This window comes from Psittacula echo, assembly GCF_963264785.1.
Source record: "Psittacula echo genome assembly, chromosome: 17".
Taxonomy (NCBI): domain Eukaryota; kingdom Metazoa; phylum Chordata; class Aves; order Psittaciformes; family Psittacidae; genus Psittacula; species Psittacula echo.
In genome coordinates this window covers 2,079,710-2,098,609 of record NC_137753.1, presented here as the reverse complement: position 1 = coordinate 2,098,609, position 18,900 = coordinate 2,079,710, and the positions used below count along the sequence as shown (strand labels likewise).

The window sequence follows — 18,900 nt, the reverse complement described above, 5'->3', positions numbered from 1 at the left end:
TAAGCAAAGTGCAGAATTTCATTAATTTCACAAAATAAACCCATAATGAAGTGCTGCTGTTAGAGAGGAATTTCCATCTCCTTCCCTAACTCATCATCACAGGCACAGGAGAGCCGCCCGCGCCTGCCAGACGGCATCAGTCAGGTGTACTAACAGTTTACTCCCAGCTCTGTTCTCCCCAGTAACGTGTAAGCGTTGCTTCCTTCTCATTTCACTTCCAGAGGTTTTTCTTCTGCTCTAAAGAACCTGGGTTTTCCTACATCTCTGCTGACAGCTGTGAAGATGGACACGCTTTGGGAAGTGCGGTACTCAAAACTGGTGCAGCAAGAACCCAGTGAGCTCATGACAAACCCGGGTGGGATGTGGGAAAGGCACTTGTCCCCCACAAACCCTTATGTTAACGTGTTCCAGCCCCAACTCAGCAAAACCCAAGAGCAACCCCGCATGCCAGGAGTGGAGCAACAAACTTCTAATAACAGCACTCACCAACAGCACCATAATATTTCCTACTCTGTGATCACAAGGGCAGCAGGCAATTAGTCAGAGTTAAATACTCCCACTGCTCTGCAGAGATCCCTGAGCCGATGCGGGAACGAGGAGGCTCCAGCTCTAAGTGCTCCGGCGGCCTCTGCCTTCAGGAAACCGCGCTTAAGAGAAACACATTGGAATTAACTCCAGCCTAATGGAAAGCATTAAACAAAACACACTGAGTAACTTTACAGTCCTCAGGAAACTAGTGAGCACTGCTGCTTGCCAGAGCTTTGCCATCTTGCTGGCACGCTGCAGAGGGGATGTTGCGACCTGGACACTTCCTCACCATGACTACAGTGATGGCAACAGCCAGTCCCACGAGTTCAGAATACATTATGGTACTCCAGTAAGTAAGGGATGAACTGGTAACATAGGGAAATGTTACAATACACCACACCGTGCAGGGCAGCCTTAAAACAAATAGGTGTGTTAAGTTTTCAGACATAGCAGTTGATTCTAAAAGGCGCTTTAAAGCATCTAAAAACCTAAATTGAAGTAGCAGTAGGTCGCACTGCTTGGTCCCTACCTGGAGTGGTACTTTGATGAACAAACCTGTCACTAGCTGCCTGTGACACTGAGCTGCTGGGGCTGAGGGGGCACTGGGGTAGCAAGTGACAGACAACGCATTGCCTGCACCCACTCTCTACTGGCATGGGTGAATGCTTCCCAAACCAGTCCAGTCCCTCAGGCAATTCTCCAAACCTTCAACATCTCCTCTGTGCTTTAGAGAAGAGGCAGGAAATAGCTCGATGTCAAGCAGAAGAGGAGAATGTCACCATTGTGCCAGCAAAGCAAAACTGTGAGAGCACACCAGAGATGTCTGCGAGGACGTGACTCAAGGTGCCCAGCGCAGCATCGTCACGGAATCCCTTCCCATGCAAATAATGCTCCATACAGTTTTGTAGTTGCACTTATTTGCACAGTACCAAGCAATAGCTAAGCCTAAAATATGTAGTAGGTTGATGCTGGATGTCAGACTGGAACTGGGGCATTGCTGCCTCACCCCTCCAGAAAAGCCTCAGCACATGAAGCAATTACAACTTGGCTTTCCTACGGTGGAAATTCTGGGCTTTGCCCAAGAGGGCCTGTAAATACAGAACCTGTCAGAAACAAAAGCCCTAGGTAGCGTTTTCCATTTCCGATGCTTAACTTTTTCTTCTTCCTCGTCCCGTGTCATTAAGTGTTTACCAGGATGATTAATGACTGCGGCTGCCAACTCCATTAATGAAAGGCAGCTCTGCTCAAAGCTGCAATCCTGAACCTGGCAAGCGCTGTACGGAAACAAGGTTACCCCAGCACCCTTGAGCCCCGGCACCCACTGCTGCTCCCAGACAACCCGGTCACTTCCCAGCAGACCCAGGATGCATTTCCTGCATCCTGCATCCTAACCAGATCCACATTCACAAGCACTAAAGTGGTCAGAGCAAAGGACAAGCACCACCCAAGAGCACGGCAGAATTTCCTGGCAATTAAGTGATTTATCCTGAGGTGAGGAATTGTATGAAAACCCTCTGTGTGTCCTCCCCCCAGAGCAAGAAGAATAAGCACACGTTCCCTTCACAGGCACCTCAGAAAATGTACATCTGTAATTAAATTGCTTGGCTAAACTTATGATTTTCTATCTCATGTAAAAAACAACCCTGAATTAGAAGGAGCGCTTCCTTCTCTAGGAAATATAAAACCACTATAAACTTGATTTAAGACGAGATGACAGCTTGTTCTATCAAACATATCAGTTGAAACCGCACAAGCTGACGGAAAGCAAACACCTTGATAACGTGTTCTAAGCATTTGGAAATGCTCCATTTCTCTCGCTGCTCACTGCGTTATTTTACTAAGTGTAAAGTCAACCACCACCTAGCCGGCTCTCAGAGGACACTTTCTCTATCCCAATTACCTGATCCACAGCAGCACAGATGCATGATGCAGATGGAAGTGCTCAGAAATAAGTTATTTGCTGCATTCCATGGCGATGCCCTGGTAAAGGAAGGAACAAGCCCTGCGAGACGGGACACTCGGGTTTGTCCCAAGGCTGGCGGACGCCAATGTCACAGACACTCAGATCCGTAAGTTACTCCATGTGTTTTCTTTCTTTCACTAAACCTCCCCAGTGATGTCTCACAAGCAGTGCCAGTGGGTTTGCATTAACACAAAGATTCTGGAAGCACTGCTGTACAAAATACATCTTTTTCTTCTTACAGCTCGTGCTTTCACCAGCACAGACTGAACACCTGTGTACTCAGCTGAAAAAACAGATTCCCTTCTGAATGACTCTGAAACGTAGTCCAACATTATTATTCAATTATACCCTAAGAAAAATTCCAGTTTTGTAACAGGGAACAGAATTAAACTTTCAGGTTGGGGGTGGGGAGGGAAATAAACCTGCAAGCTAAGCTCCCTCCTCCCCCGTAATTAACACGGATTTGCCAAGATTTCAGCCAGACACAAGATTCTGCCTTTTTCTTTTTCCTCTTTTTTCTCTCTGAGCTCACAAAGCCAAAACTCTGGTCACAAGAAGGGCTCTTCCTTCTAAATAATGCAACGGTGACCCACACCTCACACGCTGGCAGGGGCGGCACCAGAGACAACCCAGGTACAGATCCAGCTCCTCGTCCCCATGGCGGGGCAGTGACAGGTTCTGGACAGACACCAATGGCTGTGACAAACCTGACATCCAGGAGGACAGAAGAGGGCTGGTCTTGGATTTTAACATGCCAGTGGTGATCTGGGGTTATTAGCAAACAACCCAGCTAGAGTTAAGGTATGAGACAAGCTGACTCCAGCAGTGCCGCTCAGTTCACTTTTCGCCTCTCTGGAATGCCAGCCCTTCCTGCAGAAGGCAGGCTCCCAGACCTTCCCTCTGCCCTGATGCACCTCCCGAGCTCCTACACTTTCCCGTCTGCATTATGCTTATGAATAATGAAGGTTTTCAGCTACATGATGAACTTCCTTTGCCACATTCCACAGTCTGGGAGGCTGCACGCCCCAAACACTGCTCAGAAAGAGTAGCTGAAAGCCCATGTGTATAAACCCAAACACAATGCTCTAAACCAGGACAAGAGAAATACTACAGAAATGTGACTAAAACCCAACAAGCCGTTTCCAATAACAAGGAGCAGCATCACTCTCCCAAACCTCTGCAGGGAGCTTTCTTCCTCAGCTGTCTTTGTCAAAACATCATTTTGTGGAGCCGCTGGAATCGCTCTTACTCCATGCTCTGTTCCCATTAGTATAAACGCCATCACAGAACAAATTGCAACCCACATTTTCTACAATTTGCATTTCAATCTGAATGACCCAAGACAAAAACCATCTACACAAAAGAGCCAATGCCAGCAACTCCCCCAAAGACCCAATGAATCCTGTCACAGGACTTGGTATGATAAAAATAGATACTCGACTTCAACTTAAAGACAGAAAAAGGGGGGGTGAAAGGATTCCAGCTTTAGAAAACACCCATATGAAGTGATTCACGTTTGATCTGCACTCAGCAAACACACACATGAATGGATCCATACCTGCCTCTGTGCTCTACCTTGGCACTGGTGGTCAGTAAACTCACAAGTACAGTTTCTGTTAACGTGTTTAGATGTCATGAACGCTCCATCAGAGGGACCAGAACAGCAGGTCTGCAACAAGCACACACTACATGGAGTTTCACAGGAATTCCTCCTAGATGATGGCTTCTGTTATTAAATGATTCCCCACAGTGCTACTGAAAACTACAGCTACGCTGTGGGCATTGCTGTGAAACTTCCAGCCCTGCTGCCCAGCAGGAGCAAGGGCAGGGATCACAGAGCTATCTGCATTGTTCTTCAGCTCTGCCTCAGCCCACCACACACCTGGATTTTAAATGCTTTGGTTTAGTTTCAGTGAACCCAACCATGGTGCATTAACACGAGATGTGCAAACTGCCAGTCAGGGTAAAGGGATTCCTGTATGCAACACCCAATTCCTCATGTCCCCTGTCCCTAACCAGGTTTCTCAGACAGGAGTCAGCTGGTTATCTCCCAGGATAAAGCACATTCACCAGCTTTTCGCTCACAAGTCTTTAGTCATAGTAAGATAACACCTTTTTTAACACACTACCAAAACACCTATCTAATTTGACACAGTTTTGAGTCACAGCAGTAAGATACAAGATTTGACTCTGAGACAAGTGACATAGACACACACGAGCACTAGACTCCTACTATACTAGTAGTCAACTTCCACATTTGCCTCCAAGTTGGTTTAAAGCTCACTTGCAACATGTACTAGGGCTTTGTTATTTGCACAACAGGTTCCAGAGCCAGGGAATTCATATTCTGTTACTGACGCGGCACACTCCAGAACCAGTCCCTAAGCATCAAGCAAGCTGGTAGGTTCAAGGATAAAGAAGAGATTTAACTACCTCATTAGTGTTCCAGCGGTGCCTCTCCTTCGGTAAACTTGAACATTTTGGGAGACATTCAAGCAGCTTCTTCGGTAAAAAGATTTTTACATGACTGCCATTGCTGTTCCCATGATCATCTGGAAAGAAGAGGAGAGACGTGATGGACACATGGCAGAAAAGGTGGTTCCCATAGGAGACCTGCATACGAGCCCTATAAACCCACCGGTTCCCCTGTCAGAGAGCAGGGAACTGGTCATTGCACACAGGAATATGGCTTTCTGTTGACGTAACACCTTTATTTCAGAAACAGAAGTACAGTTTAATTCCTTGTGGTTGTCAAGTTGGAGCTGAGCCCTCTCAGATCTGTACATGAGGAGCCTGTGCATGTGCTCACCTCTGCCTATTTTAGCTTATTCTTTCCCTCCGTGACAAACTCTACAGGCAATAGGGACACAATGTCAGGGAAGCAATGCCCACAGCAGCACGGCCTGCCAGGGAAGGCATAAATGAACTTCACACTCGACAGGATTTGCAAGTAAATAAGCACAGAGCCCCAGCACCTGCTATAATTTTGTCAAGCTGCAGCAGAAATGCAACTCAAGGTCTGTTAGTTCATTTATCACTAAAATGCACTGTACCGCATTACAAACTGGTTACTTTTCTTTCCATGGGCCACTTCAAGTGAATGGAGTTCCTCAATGTGAAAACGAGGTAGAGGGATGGAAACCTCACGACCTCCCCATACCCCAGGGGTCAAAAGCAGAAATACTGAAGAATACAGAACTATTCCTTGTTTTGTTGCTAAATATGCAGAAAATGCATCAGTTCCTCTTAAAATCCAAAAAGGTGACCCAAAAAGCCCTGCAGTCCAGTAACAGCCCCAGAAGGATTAACCTGATTGTGTCTTTCCATCACCCCTCTGCCTCCACCTGAGGAATCAGAGCATCCACACACAGTGCATGTTTACAGACCAAATTGGTCCCTGCAGAACAGGGAACTGGAGCAGCAGGCTAAGACACTGGAGATCTGCGCATTCTCCTTCCCAAACCATCTCTGCCTCCTGGCACTGTCCTCACACCTTGCATGAGATACACCAGGCAAAGGCACATGACAAGTCCCCTTACCCATTGGCATTTTACCCTACAGAACTGATGTATAGTTATCTCCCATTTGGAAGTGCACAGCAACAGGATATTAACTTTTTCTTTTTACGCATCTCATCATTTCATGTCATTAAACAGATGCTGGTGTCATGACAAACCTCCTCTGCACTTACCCACAACACAGACACCACCCGTGACCTGCAGCAACCCCAGGCCCCATCCCACACCACCAAGGCAAGCAGGGAGCAGCGCAGCAGCAGCGAGACAGCCTCGTATTTCTAAAGCCTGATTATACTCTTGGATGTGTCAAGTTCAACAATATACATGCTGTTAAATCAACTACTCGTGCAAGCACAGCAGATGAGTTTACAAGAAAAGCAGCGATGTGTATGATAAACGTGAGCTGCTCTGTAATTTATGAGTCCTGGGCGCTCCCTGAGTTATTGGGAACTTTCCTGTGTGACTGCGTTAGACTCAATCAACAAGCTCCATTCTTCTGCCAATGCCAGTGCTGATCTTCACTGACCTGATCAAGAAATTGAGAAGAAGGGTCTCTCCATTAATTGTCACTTTAACATTTCCAGCTTGACATTGACTACCTCAGACAGTGCGTTTTAGTCACATCTTTTTTAACAGTCAATGTTCTGGATGCATGACCATCACCTTTGTACTTAATCTCAGACTGGTTTGTGTTGGAAGGGACCTTAAAGCTCATCCAGTTGCAACCCCTGCCACGGGCAGGGACACCTTCCACTAGAGCAGCTTGCTCCAAGCCCCTGTGTCCAACCTGGCCTTGAACACTGCCAGGGATGGGGCAGCCACAGCTTCTCTGGGCACCCTGTGCCAGCGCCTCAGCACCCTCATAGGGAAGAGCTTCTGCCTAAGAGCTCATCTCAGTCTCCCCTCTGGCAGGTTAAAGCCATTCCCCTTGGCCTGTCCCTACAGGCCCTTGTCCCAAGCCCCTCTCCAGGTTTCCTACAGCCCCTTTAGGCACTGGAGCTGCTCTAAGGTCTCCCCTTCAGGAGCCTTCTCTTCCCCAGGCTGACCCAGCCCAGCTCTCTCAGCCTGGCTCCAGAGCAGAGCTGCTCCAGCCCACGCAGCATCTCCATGGCCTCCTCTGGACTTTCTCCAACAGCTCCACGTCCTTCTTGTGTTGTTGCCCCCAGACTTCCCACCACCCTGGCCGCTCAGAGCTTCACTAACACCTACACTGCAACACTTGGGGTTGTCCACAAAGACCCAAACTTGCTTGAGGCAAAGAATGGCGCTGGACAAAGCCCCACCACAACAGCACCCCCCCAGCCATTCCCATCTCTATGTGCAGATCCACCACCTGATTTAGCTGGTACCTACTTCATATTCCACACGTTAATTTTGTTCCATTTTCATTTCTCATTCAAAGAATTGCATTGCACTACATTCAATTCATTAAGGCAGCAAAGTATTTTACAGCACACATTATTGCTTTTATCAGCCAAACTACATCCCCAGTTACATCTCATCAGCTTATTTTCCATGGGCACATTTTAATTGACATTAATTGTATTACTTCCCTTACCTCCGTATCAGTCAAGTCCTCTATCACTCATTCCATTATTGTGCAAGGCTGGCAGACCTCTAATTATTCAGCTCATTTTATTAACTTTCTTCCACTGTCATCAATTATCAGTATTATTAATCCAGAAAGCGCCTATGGATAATAGATCCTTTAAAAATGTTTTGGTGCAACTTGTCAGAACTTGCTGACTCCAAACCTCCTAACTCCTGTTGTCGGCATCTCGGACCTGTGTGTTATTATAGCCATGGAAGGTCATTTTCCTCACCCTGTAACGTGACTACATCTCACATTTCCTTCCCTTTCCTGCGTTCAGCAATGACATTTCTTCATTCCAGAAAAATCCCCAACGTGGAAAACAACAACTGCCTCAGATATGATGGGCTTTTCATTACAGCATCCTCCAGCCTTGTGCTCAGAATGACACAAAGTCATCATGTTATGGGAAGTGAATCCTGAATTCAGGGACCTCTAAAACAGGTTTGACCTTGGAAAAGGACAAAGTTGGCCAACCAGCTATGAGGGATAAGAACAAGAAAGCGCCTGGTCCCAAGTGATGCATCCACATTTGCTATAAATCACGCTTCTCCACCTGTCAGAACCATTCCTCATCTACTCCCAGATGGAGGAAGGTCTATGGAGGTGAAGTGGAAGCTGTGCACAGAGGAGGAGAAGGATTGCTCTCCCGGCTGCACTAAGGCTACCAGCAGACTTTGGTCACCCCAGCACCCCCACTCGGCCACTCAGCTCCCCTTGTAAAGCATTCACCATCAGCACATCCCCAAGCACCAGATCTGCCATCCCCACCATGGGCTGGCTACCAAGAGCTCACCTTCCTCCAGAGGAGCCATGTTCCTCACTAGTAACATCAAAATCCTTCCAATTAAACCACCTTTAGGGAGATAGAGCAAAAACGTAGTAGTTGTCCTGTGGCTCGAATCCCATCTGTCATTTCTAGTCACCCCAATGTACCCATTCATCTACCACAGCATCTCCTGATGAAGCCAGAGGACAGACACTGCTCAGCACCCACACCCAACTTAGAGCAGCCAGCATGCTCTGGGCCAGTACTTTACATTAATTTAGAACTAAAACTTCCTCTGTGGTTAAGGACCTGCCACACCACAATGCTTACTTACGTTAGTATGCAAAGGCCAGGTTTGCACCTGAACTTTCTTCCCTGTATTAACTTTGCCACAGGTGACCCATCCAGCATCAGCACAAAGTGCTTGTGTGAGCAGAGTTGCACTCACATAGGAGGATCAGTAAAGCCGCAATGACATGGGGTGGGTGTTTCAAACACACTTCCCAAGGCACACACAGCCACCTCTGGAAACTACAACACAGAAACTACATGCTAAAATACAGCAGCCTGCCACGTATCTTGTCAGAAATTCAGTATTTAAGCCCCAAATTTAAGCTCCATTGGCAATCTTCAAGATTAATTTCACACGAGTGTCTGGTTTGCTAGTAAGTAAGAAAGTGCAACTATTATGAAGTTCATGGAAAGTTCCATATTAATTATACCACATAAACCGTTCGTGATTTTATGGGTCTCTTCATGCTCCCTGCACTTTATCCTCCCAAGGGATGCAGCACGGGCCATAAAGCTTTAAAGCACACAACAGCAAATCACACAGCGAGTCTGTGCTCGACCCCCCTCTCCAAACAGTGCCCCCCTTCCTTCTTCAGTTGGTTCTTAAATCTTCTGTGATCCGGGAGGTGAATCCGGATCTGTGGACCATTTAACTAGCACACTTTATCAATATAACGTATAATTAGAGAACTGGCTGAATGGGTGTTGATCAGCTGCTGATTTGTGCACAGTTCTACACTGGAAATAAAGAATAAGCCTATAAAATCACAAACACAAGTTTTATAAGCCCATTATGATGAAGTAATGACTTAGGGCTGGCTACCTTCCCCACTGCCTCACAAGAGAGGTAAAGGGTGTTTAAACATTACGAACAGGCTCTTTTGTACAGAACGCTCACTGTCGCCAGCAATTCATTTGGTTTAGACCTGCCATTGACTCCTTCACCCCTTGGTCTTCACTGGAATTCCATCATCAACCACAGTGAAGCTAAGGAGAAATGAACGTTGTGAGTGAGTGAGGCCCAGCAAAAATCGACCTCTCCAACCACAAGGAAGCTGAGCAGGGGTGGGTATTACCAGTTGTGCCCAGTAAAAATTAACCACTCCTTATAGTGCTTTCCATCCTGCAAATGTTCTCAACACTACAACACGTTCAGAGAAGTCCTGAAGTATTGGCTGGGGCTGGTGAAATTTACTCTGAGCCTACACACAGACAGCCGCCACCACAGAAAATATTACTTATTCTTGGGATTTTTTTATGCTGTGGACAGTGTGCGTTTGGAAACCCACCAGAGACCCGGCAGGAAAGACCCCAAACCCTTTGAACCCAAGATGTCACAGGAGCAGGGGAAGGATGCAGCATGCCAGAGTTCCTGGAATTTGCTCTTGCTCACCCAATGCCATAGCTCAGCATGAAGCTGCACCTTCAGCACTGCCCTAGGAAGAGGACATGTGCTGCACTCCAAAAGCTGGGGCTAAGACAGACACCAGCACTCACCTTTCCAAACCCACGGGGTTTCACACACACGGCAGAGCTGATGAGGTGCAGGAGGGTGAAAACAGGACACAAAAGAGGGAAAGAAACCAAAAAGCCAAACCTCAGCAAGGTGTGGAAGAGGGAGGCAGGAAACCCCGCAGCTGCTGGAAGTGCTGGATTTAATTAACCAGCACAGAACTCCACAATGTGCTGTACCCCCTTCACCTCACACCCTGGAAAGGTTTGGGCTTGTTGTGGGCTTTATATCCCTGCAGATCTATTTGGTTTACTGAAGCAGAGACAGAAGGGACACCGGGAAAGGAAGGTCACATTCCAGCTGCCTCCTTCTGAAGGCTGCCTGGACAGACAGGTAGGAGAGCTGCTTCCCCTTCCTCTGACAACATACACCTTTGGAAGCAGGTCTCAAAGACTTCCTGTTTGAGAAGAGCACTTTAAAAACACGAGAAACATAAAATTAGCACCAACTCCTTAAAGATTAAATTGTAAAAGCATTTGTTTTAACCTATACATAATCCTCTCGCTGTTTCCTGACCCAGGAAATGAAGTCTGAGTTACAACAGCTGTAGGAGCCCTTCTACAGAGATAGCTTTAAAACCCCACGGAAAGAACCTGAAAACCCTTTGAACCAAAGCTTTCGGGGACATCATTAATGAGACGTGGAATCGGATGTAAAAGTGGAGTTTTAAACAAGCCCCATGCCTTACATCAGGAATCTCATGTGTAAAATGGTTCTAACACCACCAGTACTCAAACAAACTGACCTCACACACACAATTCCTTGCTGTTTGGAAGAAGTGACTGGAGTCCACTCTCTGACACTGTCCAGCCCTCCGAGAGGAACCAGACCCTTCACTGGTAGGGGTTCACCGCCACCTCTGACAACACAAATGCTGGAACTGAGCAGACTCTGTGGCCAGGAGTGGCTGGAGCGAGCTCCAGCCCAGCCTCCTCCCGACAGCCCAGCATGGGACAGCAGCGGTGAGCGTGGCAGAACCCATCCGTCACGCTCCCAACAAGCTCAGGTTTGTCCAAGTAATAAACCGTTATGCAACACTTCCGCAGAGGGAAGTAAATATTTGCTGTTTAACAACCAAATGGGGACTGGTTTGTTTTCAAGCGGCACATTGCCCAAACAGGCTCTCAGCATTCACTAGCATCTGAAGCTGGAATCGCTACCTTGGTCAGCCTCCACAACAAACCCCGAGCAGTCGCCAAAACCCCTCGGCTCTAGTGGAGACATTCCACCTCCTGCGGACCCAGCCTGAATCAGCAGAGACTTTACAACTGCATGTAACTGAATTTGGCATGGTGTGAACATGAGGGCATCACTGGTGCCGGTCCACGAGAATATGCAGAAGTAAAACCATAGAATCTCAGCCTGGTTTGAGCTGGAAGGGACCTTAAAGCCCCTCCAGCTCCAATCCCTGCCACGGGCAGGGACACCTTCCACTGGAGCAGCTTGCTCCAAGCCCCTGTGTCCAACCTGGCCTTGAACACTGCCAGGGATGGGGCAGCCACAGCTTCTCTGGGCAACCGGAAGCACAAAGGTTCTCTTTGCACAGTTTCCATTTTGAGCTTTTAGAACACTACATTTGCAATGGGAAGGAGACCTCCAACCCACTGAGTCCAGGGCGCTACAAGCTGCTGAGCCGGCACCTCCAAGAGCCACCCTCAAGCTTCACTTTAGGTGCACACAGAAGCTACAAGATCCCAAACCCTCAGCCAACGACAGCCATAGCCTCTTGGCCTTCACACCCAATGGGACCAAAGAGGAAATTCACCCCATTCCAGAGACGCAGAGGCCTCTCCTGTAGTAAGGGCACTGATGAGATCCTCCACCACCTCGGCTGCAGCTCAACAGGGAGCCCCTGACGCCGAGTAGGCCAGCAGAGCTGTTCATGAAACTTGTTCCACCACAGCCCCACGGCTGGATGGGGCAGATGCTCCCCAACAACAGCCTTGCTGCTCCACACCATGTACCTGCCACTGCCAGTTACACTTGGCTTGTAAATATGAAAGCAACCAAGACCTAAAGCAGTCTGTGCTCTCTCCTCAGAACCCGTGCCACTGCTGAAACTCCTGTCTTGAATCACGGTTTAGAATGATTCCTTGAATTAGGTTCTGACAGGAGGAGTTTAAGTCGAAGGAATAATTTATTTTTTTTTGTATCTCACCTCCTTGAGAGCAGACCATAGAACTAGATCAGCACAGGAGCTGCTCCGGGTGCTTACTACGGGAACCCCACCGGCCTGAACACCAGCAGCTCCCACCACTGCCTGGCCAAGAGCAGTCAGCTGCCCACCACAACCAGTCTGGGCCCACCAAAGCCAATTACCAACATAGAACATGACAAATATTGCATCAAATAAGGAGCATAAAGGACAAATCACCTTTGGAGTCAAGGAGCACTGACCTGTGTGGCTCTGTACAGCTCTACCTAGGAAAAATGTCACCGTACGCCAGCACAGGGAGCCCAAAGAAAGAATCAAGCCCGAATGTCCTTCGATGGCAGCACTTTTGTCCATGAAAGAACCAGAACGCCACAGTTTGAGCTGTGAAGTCCAGACAGACATCAATTCCCTCCTCCCTCCCTGTGCCAAGCAGCGGCCTCGCACCACCTCGGTGCACTTCATCATCTACTTCAGCGCAAATGAGAAGAGAATGAAGCCAGCATTTTCCAGACCACAGGAAAGATAGAACCAATGAATCTGGAAGCATCAAAAAGATTCATAAAACACGAAGCTGACAATGCTCATCGTCACTATCACTACTTAGAATGTCCATTTCCGTAGCGCTCAGCCTCCGTCGTGCTGGACAAGGTGCAACCCTGCGGCCAGAGCCTCCGCTGCTGCTCGAACAGGAGATGAACCAAAATCCTGATGTTCCCAAAGCACTGGGAGCGAACGCCCAGTGGAGGAGATGGGATGAGTGCACCGTGCCCTGGGAAAGGGCTTCCCAGTAAAGAGGAACTACGTTTGCTATGGAATCTGTGCGATGAACGCAGCTCCCCGGGGCGCCCAACGGTGCCGGATACGTTCATGAGGCATTCCCGAGTTACCGACCTCAATTAGGCAGCTGGTTGGCTGAGGGATGCAAACCGTGACCTTCCTCCCACCTCCTGCTCCATAAGATGGAGGCCCCGACACAGGGCACCGCTTGTGAACCGAGCAGCCCCGGACCCCCATTCACACCGATGCCGAGATGATGCCCGTCGACAGGGGCGATGCCCGTCAACCGGGGCAGCCGCACCGGCGGGCCCTGAGCGCGTCCCACAGACGGCCCGGACACACTCCGGTCACCCCCCCCCCGGAGCACCTCGAACAGCAGCGGGAGCTGCCCGCGCCCGTCCCGGGATGCCGCCGGGGGGGCCGCGCGGGCGGAGCAGCGCTTCCCCCTTGCGGACACGCCGCGCCCCGGCTCCCGCCGCGCCGGTAACTTTCGCCCGGAGTTGGGCACCCAGGACCCCTCCCGTCCCCATCCCCTTTACCTCACCCGTGGCCGCTACGGGCCGGGTCCCCCCCATCCGCCGCCGCTCACCTCTGGGCCGCCGCTCTCGGGGTGGCGCCGCTCCGCCCGCCCCGGCAGCGCCCACCCCCGGCCCGCCTCGTGCCCGGCGGCGCGGAGGCCCCGGTGCGGGGCCGCGGACGAGGCCGCCCCGCTCGTGACGGGCGCGCGCCCGCGAGGCACGTGCGCCGCCGCCGCCGCCGCCGCGGGGGGAGGGGAGGAAAAGGAACGGGGGGGGCCAGCCGGGGCGGCGCGAGCAGGCCCGGCGCGGCGTGACCCCGGGCGGCGGCGGCGGCGGGCCCAGCCCCGTAAGCGGCGAGCGGCGGCCCCGAGCCCCGCGCCGCGCCCTGCGCCGCCCCGCGCCGCCGCAGCCTCCATGTTGGCGGCGGGCGGGCACGTGCCGGCGGGCGGCGGGAGGCGTGCCCGACACCCGGCCCGGCCGCCGCGGCCCCGGCGCCACGCGGCCTGCCTGCCGCACATGGCCCGCCCGCGCCTTCCCCCCCACCCCTCACTTCCCCTCCTCAACCGCCCCGGCCCGGCCCCGTGGGGCGCCGCCGCCACCGCTAAACTTCGCGCGGCGCGGCCCGGCCTCCGCCGCCACCGCCCCGCGGCGGGGGCAGGGGCAGGGGAGGCCCGGCGGGCAGGCCGGGCGCGTCCCGGCGGCGCGGAGCGGGACCTGGCCCCGGCCGCGCTCTCACCTTCCGGCTTGTTTTCGGCAGCCATTTCCCCTCCGCGCGCCACATCCTCCTCCGCCTCCTCGCGACCGGGACCCAGGCGCGCGCCGCCTCCTCCCGCTGCCGCCGCCGGGCCGGCCACCCCGCGCGCACGGCGCACACCCCGCGCCGCCCATTGGGGGAGCCGCCGCACTGACACCCGCGGCGGCCAATGGCGGCGGGCGGGAGGCGGGTGCTCGGAGGGGATGGGCGCGATTGACAGCGCGTCCCTCCAACCAGAGCGCGGCAGAGCTTCAGCGACACGCTCCGCAGCCACTCAGCGGCGGCGCCGGGAAGGGGAGGAGGGCCGCGCGGAGCGCTGTACTGACGGCCGCGGCGGCCACTCAGGAAGCGCCGCCGAGCGACTGACGGCCATCGGCGCCAATCGCACCGCGGAGGAAGCGGGACGCGCAGAATGACGCACGGCACCGCCGGCGCCGGCAGCCAACGAGCGAGCACCGCCCGCCGGAGTGACCGTGCGCGGGGCCAATGGGGAGGGCGAGCCGGGCGCCTCCGCCCCCTGCCCTGTCCATTGGCTGCGGGCTGCCCCGGCGGGCCCACGCCCCCTCCGCGCCCTGTGACCCTAAACAAAGGCGGTGATTGGCGCGCCCGGCGGCCCGGCCGCCAATCCCCGCGCGGGCTCCGCCCCCCGACCGGCGGGGCAGCCCCGCGGCGGAGCCGGGACGGAACGAGCGGAGACCCCAGCCGGGCCAGGCCTGGACCCCGCAGGGTTCCCCGGTGTTTCAGCGCTGCCCCGAAGCCGGAGCCCTCGGTGGCGGGCGGCCTGACGCGGGGCTGAACGCGCCGCTCGAGGCTCGGTACGGGCTGGTGACGGCAACGAGAACCGAGGTGTAAAGCCTGAGGAAGCCTCACGGGTGACGGGCTGTCGCGTTGTGCGGAGCGGACCCGCTCTGGTGGTGGGGTGGGGTGCGAGGGGCTGCTAAAGAGTCGCCCAAGACCCAAGCGAATAGCTCCTGTCCCGCTGCCCCGGAGCCTGAATGTCCCAGCACATCCCTTCGCACACAGAGCTCGTGTAACTGGACCACATCTAATGCCTGCGCCACGCAAATGAAGATCCAAGCGGTTGTCTCCTTTGATGTGTGTGACTAAACACCAAAAAGGATATTTTCCCTCCGATCCTCATGGGAGCAGAACTTGTTAAAGAAGACCTGTTTGCTATGGACTAAGCCACTTCTGAGCCAAGACGAAAGAGGTGGAGGGTGATGGGGCTCTTCTCAGGCAGAAGAAAGGAAAATTCCTTTTCCCTGTTTTCAGTGGCTGCTAATCTCATGGAGCATGAAAGGCACATTGGAGGAGGCTCCAGAACGACTGGCTCCCGGCGGTCACACGGCTAATCCCGTATGCTCTGTCCTATAAACACACACAGGCATTAGTTCAGCTACAGGATCAAGAGACAATTGTTTTCTTCAGCTGTTCAAGCTATGCTGGAAGCTCTTCCAGTTGCAAGGAGCCATCACCTTCTTGATGAGTTCTAGGGAATGTCTCTCCTTGGATATCCTTCCAAGATGCTGAGCAGACATGAAATAACCACACCATTGGCGCTCCTCACAGTTTGCATTATGGCAAACAAGGAATACCAGTTGAAGATGGGAATCTCTGCAGTGAAGAGATGGAAGCTGATCTCCTGATGCAAGCATCAGACAGCAACTGCTGCCACAAATATCCTTCCCTCCTTTCCAGGGAGACGAGCGCAGCCCTCACTGCGTTATTCACTTACATGCTCTGGGAAGAGCCAAACCAGAGGCTTTCTACATGGACTGGACCATAAGATCACCCAGAAACACCGTTAAACTCAGATCAGCTGCATGTGTACGTAGTCCATCGCTGTCCTCTCTGAGCAGTTCTCACTGGCTTCCATGGCTCATGACAGCAACGAGGTCTGGCTGGTGAGTTTCTGGTGCTGCTGAATGTTCCCTCAGCCTCTACAGCCTGGGGAAGGAGCATGGGGCAGCAGCAGCTCCACTTCCAGATGGAACACAACCTCCCTTGGCTCTACAGCAGTGTGTGACCTGCTTTGTCAAGTGTCTTCAGAAGCACTGTCTGGCTTTCTAGATCCTTCTGATCCATAAAGACAATGAGAATGTGGAGGATGAGGACAAAGGCAGCGTTCTTAAGGGGCTACTGAAGTAGTGTAGGAACTGTGCTCCATGCAGCTAATGAACTGCTTCTCTTCCTCAATATAAACCTTTCTATCAGCAGTAAAAAAACCCTAAGAAACTGAACCTTATACACCTGAAACCATAAGTAATGTTAATGGTAGCATATAGGTGATTCTGGCAATGGGATCTGTGGAATATTACGGATGCTATTGGAACATAGATTGTCCATCAAGTGTGCCATCAAAGTCCCAAATACTTTAATTCCTTGTGCAATAAAATTATAAGAAAGAAGCCATTTGAATTGAAGGGCTGCTGGTACCTTTCAAGTTTCCCAGCTCCTCACTACTTAAAAATCAAAGGTCTGATCACTATTGAGGCAGAGAGATTCTGTGCGTAGGGGGTTCAGAATGAACTGGGTCGCTCTTACCTTTCCAGGGGCACACACACAGAGCTGCCACCAGCTGATAAGCAGCAAGGAAGAAGATGTGCCAGAGTCTCTGCAATGTGAATCATGAGGAGTGATAACAGCAAATTGATAAAGGTGCTGCTCTTCCATGTCTGGGGTTCGGGAGGTTTTGTGAAGAGGTGAAATAAAAGAGTTCTTTAAAAAACAATCTCTTCATTGTCATTCCCCAGGAGCTGTGGCTCTGGTTTGGTTAAGTGGGTTAACGTGCCCATTTGGCACACTTACTTATATGCAGGAGTAAAACTGTAAGGAATATATTCAAATGCCCTGTTATGGATATTCAGCAAATTACACATCCACCGTTGCTATGGCAAGCATCAAAAAGCAAAACAGTTCAGGCAGTTTTAATAGCTGTAATGACAAGGCTGGAACCCCGTTCCTTTGAATTGGTTGCACAGTCACTCCATGATTTATAAGCAAGGAATGCCAAGTGTTTTCACAAAAATACTCTGAAAACTGTGAGTACAGATGCTTAAAGAATCCCTCACAATGACAGAAATGAAAACCGTTTTGTCCTTTCCTCTCACCACTTACAGAATCAAGAGCTGTTTCTCCTGGGAATGAGCCCAAGACTTAACCAAGTCAACGTGCACATAACCACAGCATTACTGCACAACACCTCACTGCCCTTCAGAAGGGCAATTGCCAATCTCCAGGTTCACCAGAACCAGGTAAACATCACAAAAGACACATTTCTTCCAAAAGGTTCTCCAGAGACATGTACTCTGTGGAATATTATGGATGTTATTTGAACATGGACTTTCCATCGAGCATGCCACCGAAGTCCCAATGTAGGTCTCCGCCAGCCACATAACGTGCCCAGAATGACGTGTGGAAGTTGAAGAAGACATGACCAGGAACTAAAGGTACCGGGTTATTCTCAGAACGAATGAAGCTCTATACTACCCTAGTGGGAGGCTGAACTCATTCATCTTCCATATCCCAGGCTTCAGATCCATTCTTCTCCCCGCTGCTGCTGCTGTTCCGAGCCCATTTATTTCCCTCCGAAATAGAAACACTACATTCAAATCATCTCCAGCAAAGCTCTGTTGGCTGCAGGGAATTCACGCCAGACTAAGCCGAAGCGTAACTCCAGACCTGACGCCATTTTAATGGCCCCTGGAGGAAAGATGGTTTTGCTGTGCAAAGCCTCATAAAGTTTTTGTAGGTACTGAAGCCAGTGGTCTCAACAGAAACACTGTATTTACCTGTTTAACCAGGCACAAGGGCAAGCATGCTTTGTTCCTCTACACTGGCACGGACTCCAAAGGGAAGCAGACACCTGCCTTGGGGGGTTGCTGTGCTGGAGCCTCATTTACTCCAGTACCACATCCAACAGCTTCAGAACTGACTTAGGAGGTGCCAAGCTCCAGCACATTGCTGCAGATCTGTGTCCTCAGTCCTTAATTTCCCTATGCGGACAAGCCAGGTTCTGTCTTCACTTTGGTTCATGCTCTAAGCACCCTGGAGACACTAAGAAAATAACAATTACTTTGCTCTAATATATACCCATAAACCAGTTAGAGAAGAAGAAAACTGAAATATGAGGTAAATTAAAGCTTCCAACTAAGGGGATTTACCAGTAAGTCACCACAGAATTCACATAATTTATTTTTATCATTCTGCAGCAACTTTCTCCAATTCATTTGGATTAGCTATTAGAAATTCTATCCCAAAAATTAAAGAAAATGTCTATTGACCATTATATCAAATTCTAATTTTAGCCAGGAAAAAAAAGAATAATTAAGCTGTGATTTACTCTGGTAGTCAACTTACATTAACAATATTTCCTCCTCCCTCCCCATTTATGTAATTCTGGCAGAATCAAATAATATATCCAGTGCACATAAATGCTGGGCTCGATTTAGTAAAGACAATTTCCTACAGTATATTCAGGACATTTCTTTTTGCTTTCTGGTATAAGAAGACAATCCAGTTAT

At 50.8% G+C, this 18,900-nt stretch overlaps 1 protein-coding gene across 2 annotated transcripts in view; it reads right to left on the bottom strand.

The window, feature by feature from the left end:
- Nucleotides 1-14,495, bottom strand: part of CAMTA1 (calmodulin binding transcription activator 1) — a 221,624-nt gene extending 207,129 nt beyond the window's left edge. For both annotated transcript variants that reach the window (XM_080631333.1, XM_080631332.1), the window contains exons 1-2: nt 14,360-14,495; nt 4,925-5,043 (exon numbers count right to left, since the gene is read on the bottom strand). In XM_080631333.1, coding sequence (XP_080487459.1) covers nt 4,925-5,043; nt 14,360-14,384 — 144 coding nt within the window. In that variant the 5' untranslated portion in view covers nt 14,385-14,495. The remainder of the gene's footprint in view (nt 1-4,924; nt 5,044-14,359) is intronic.
- Nucleotides 14,496-18,900: the final 4,405 nt, after the last annotated feature.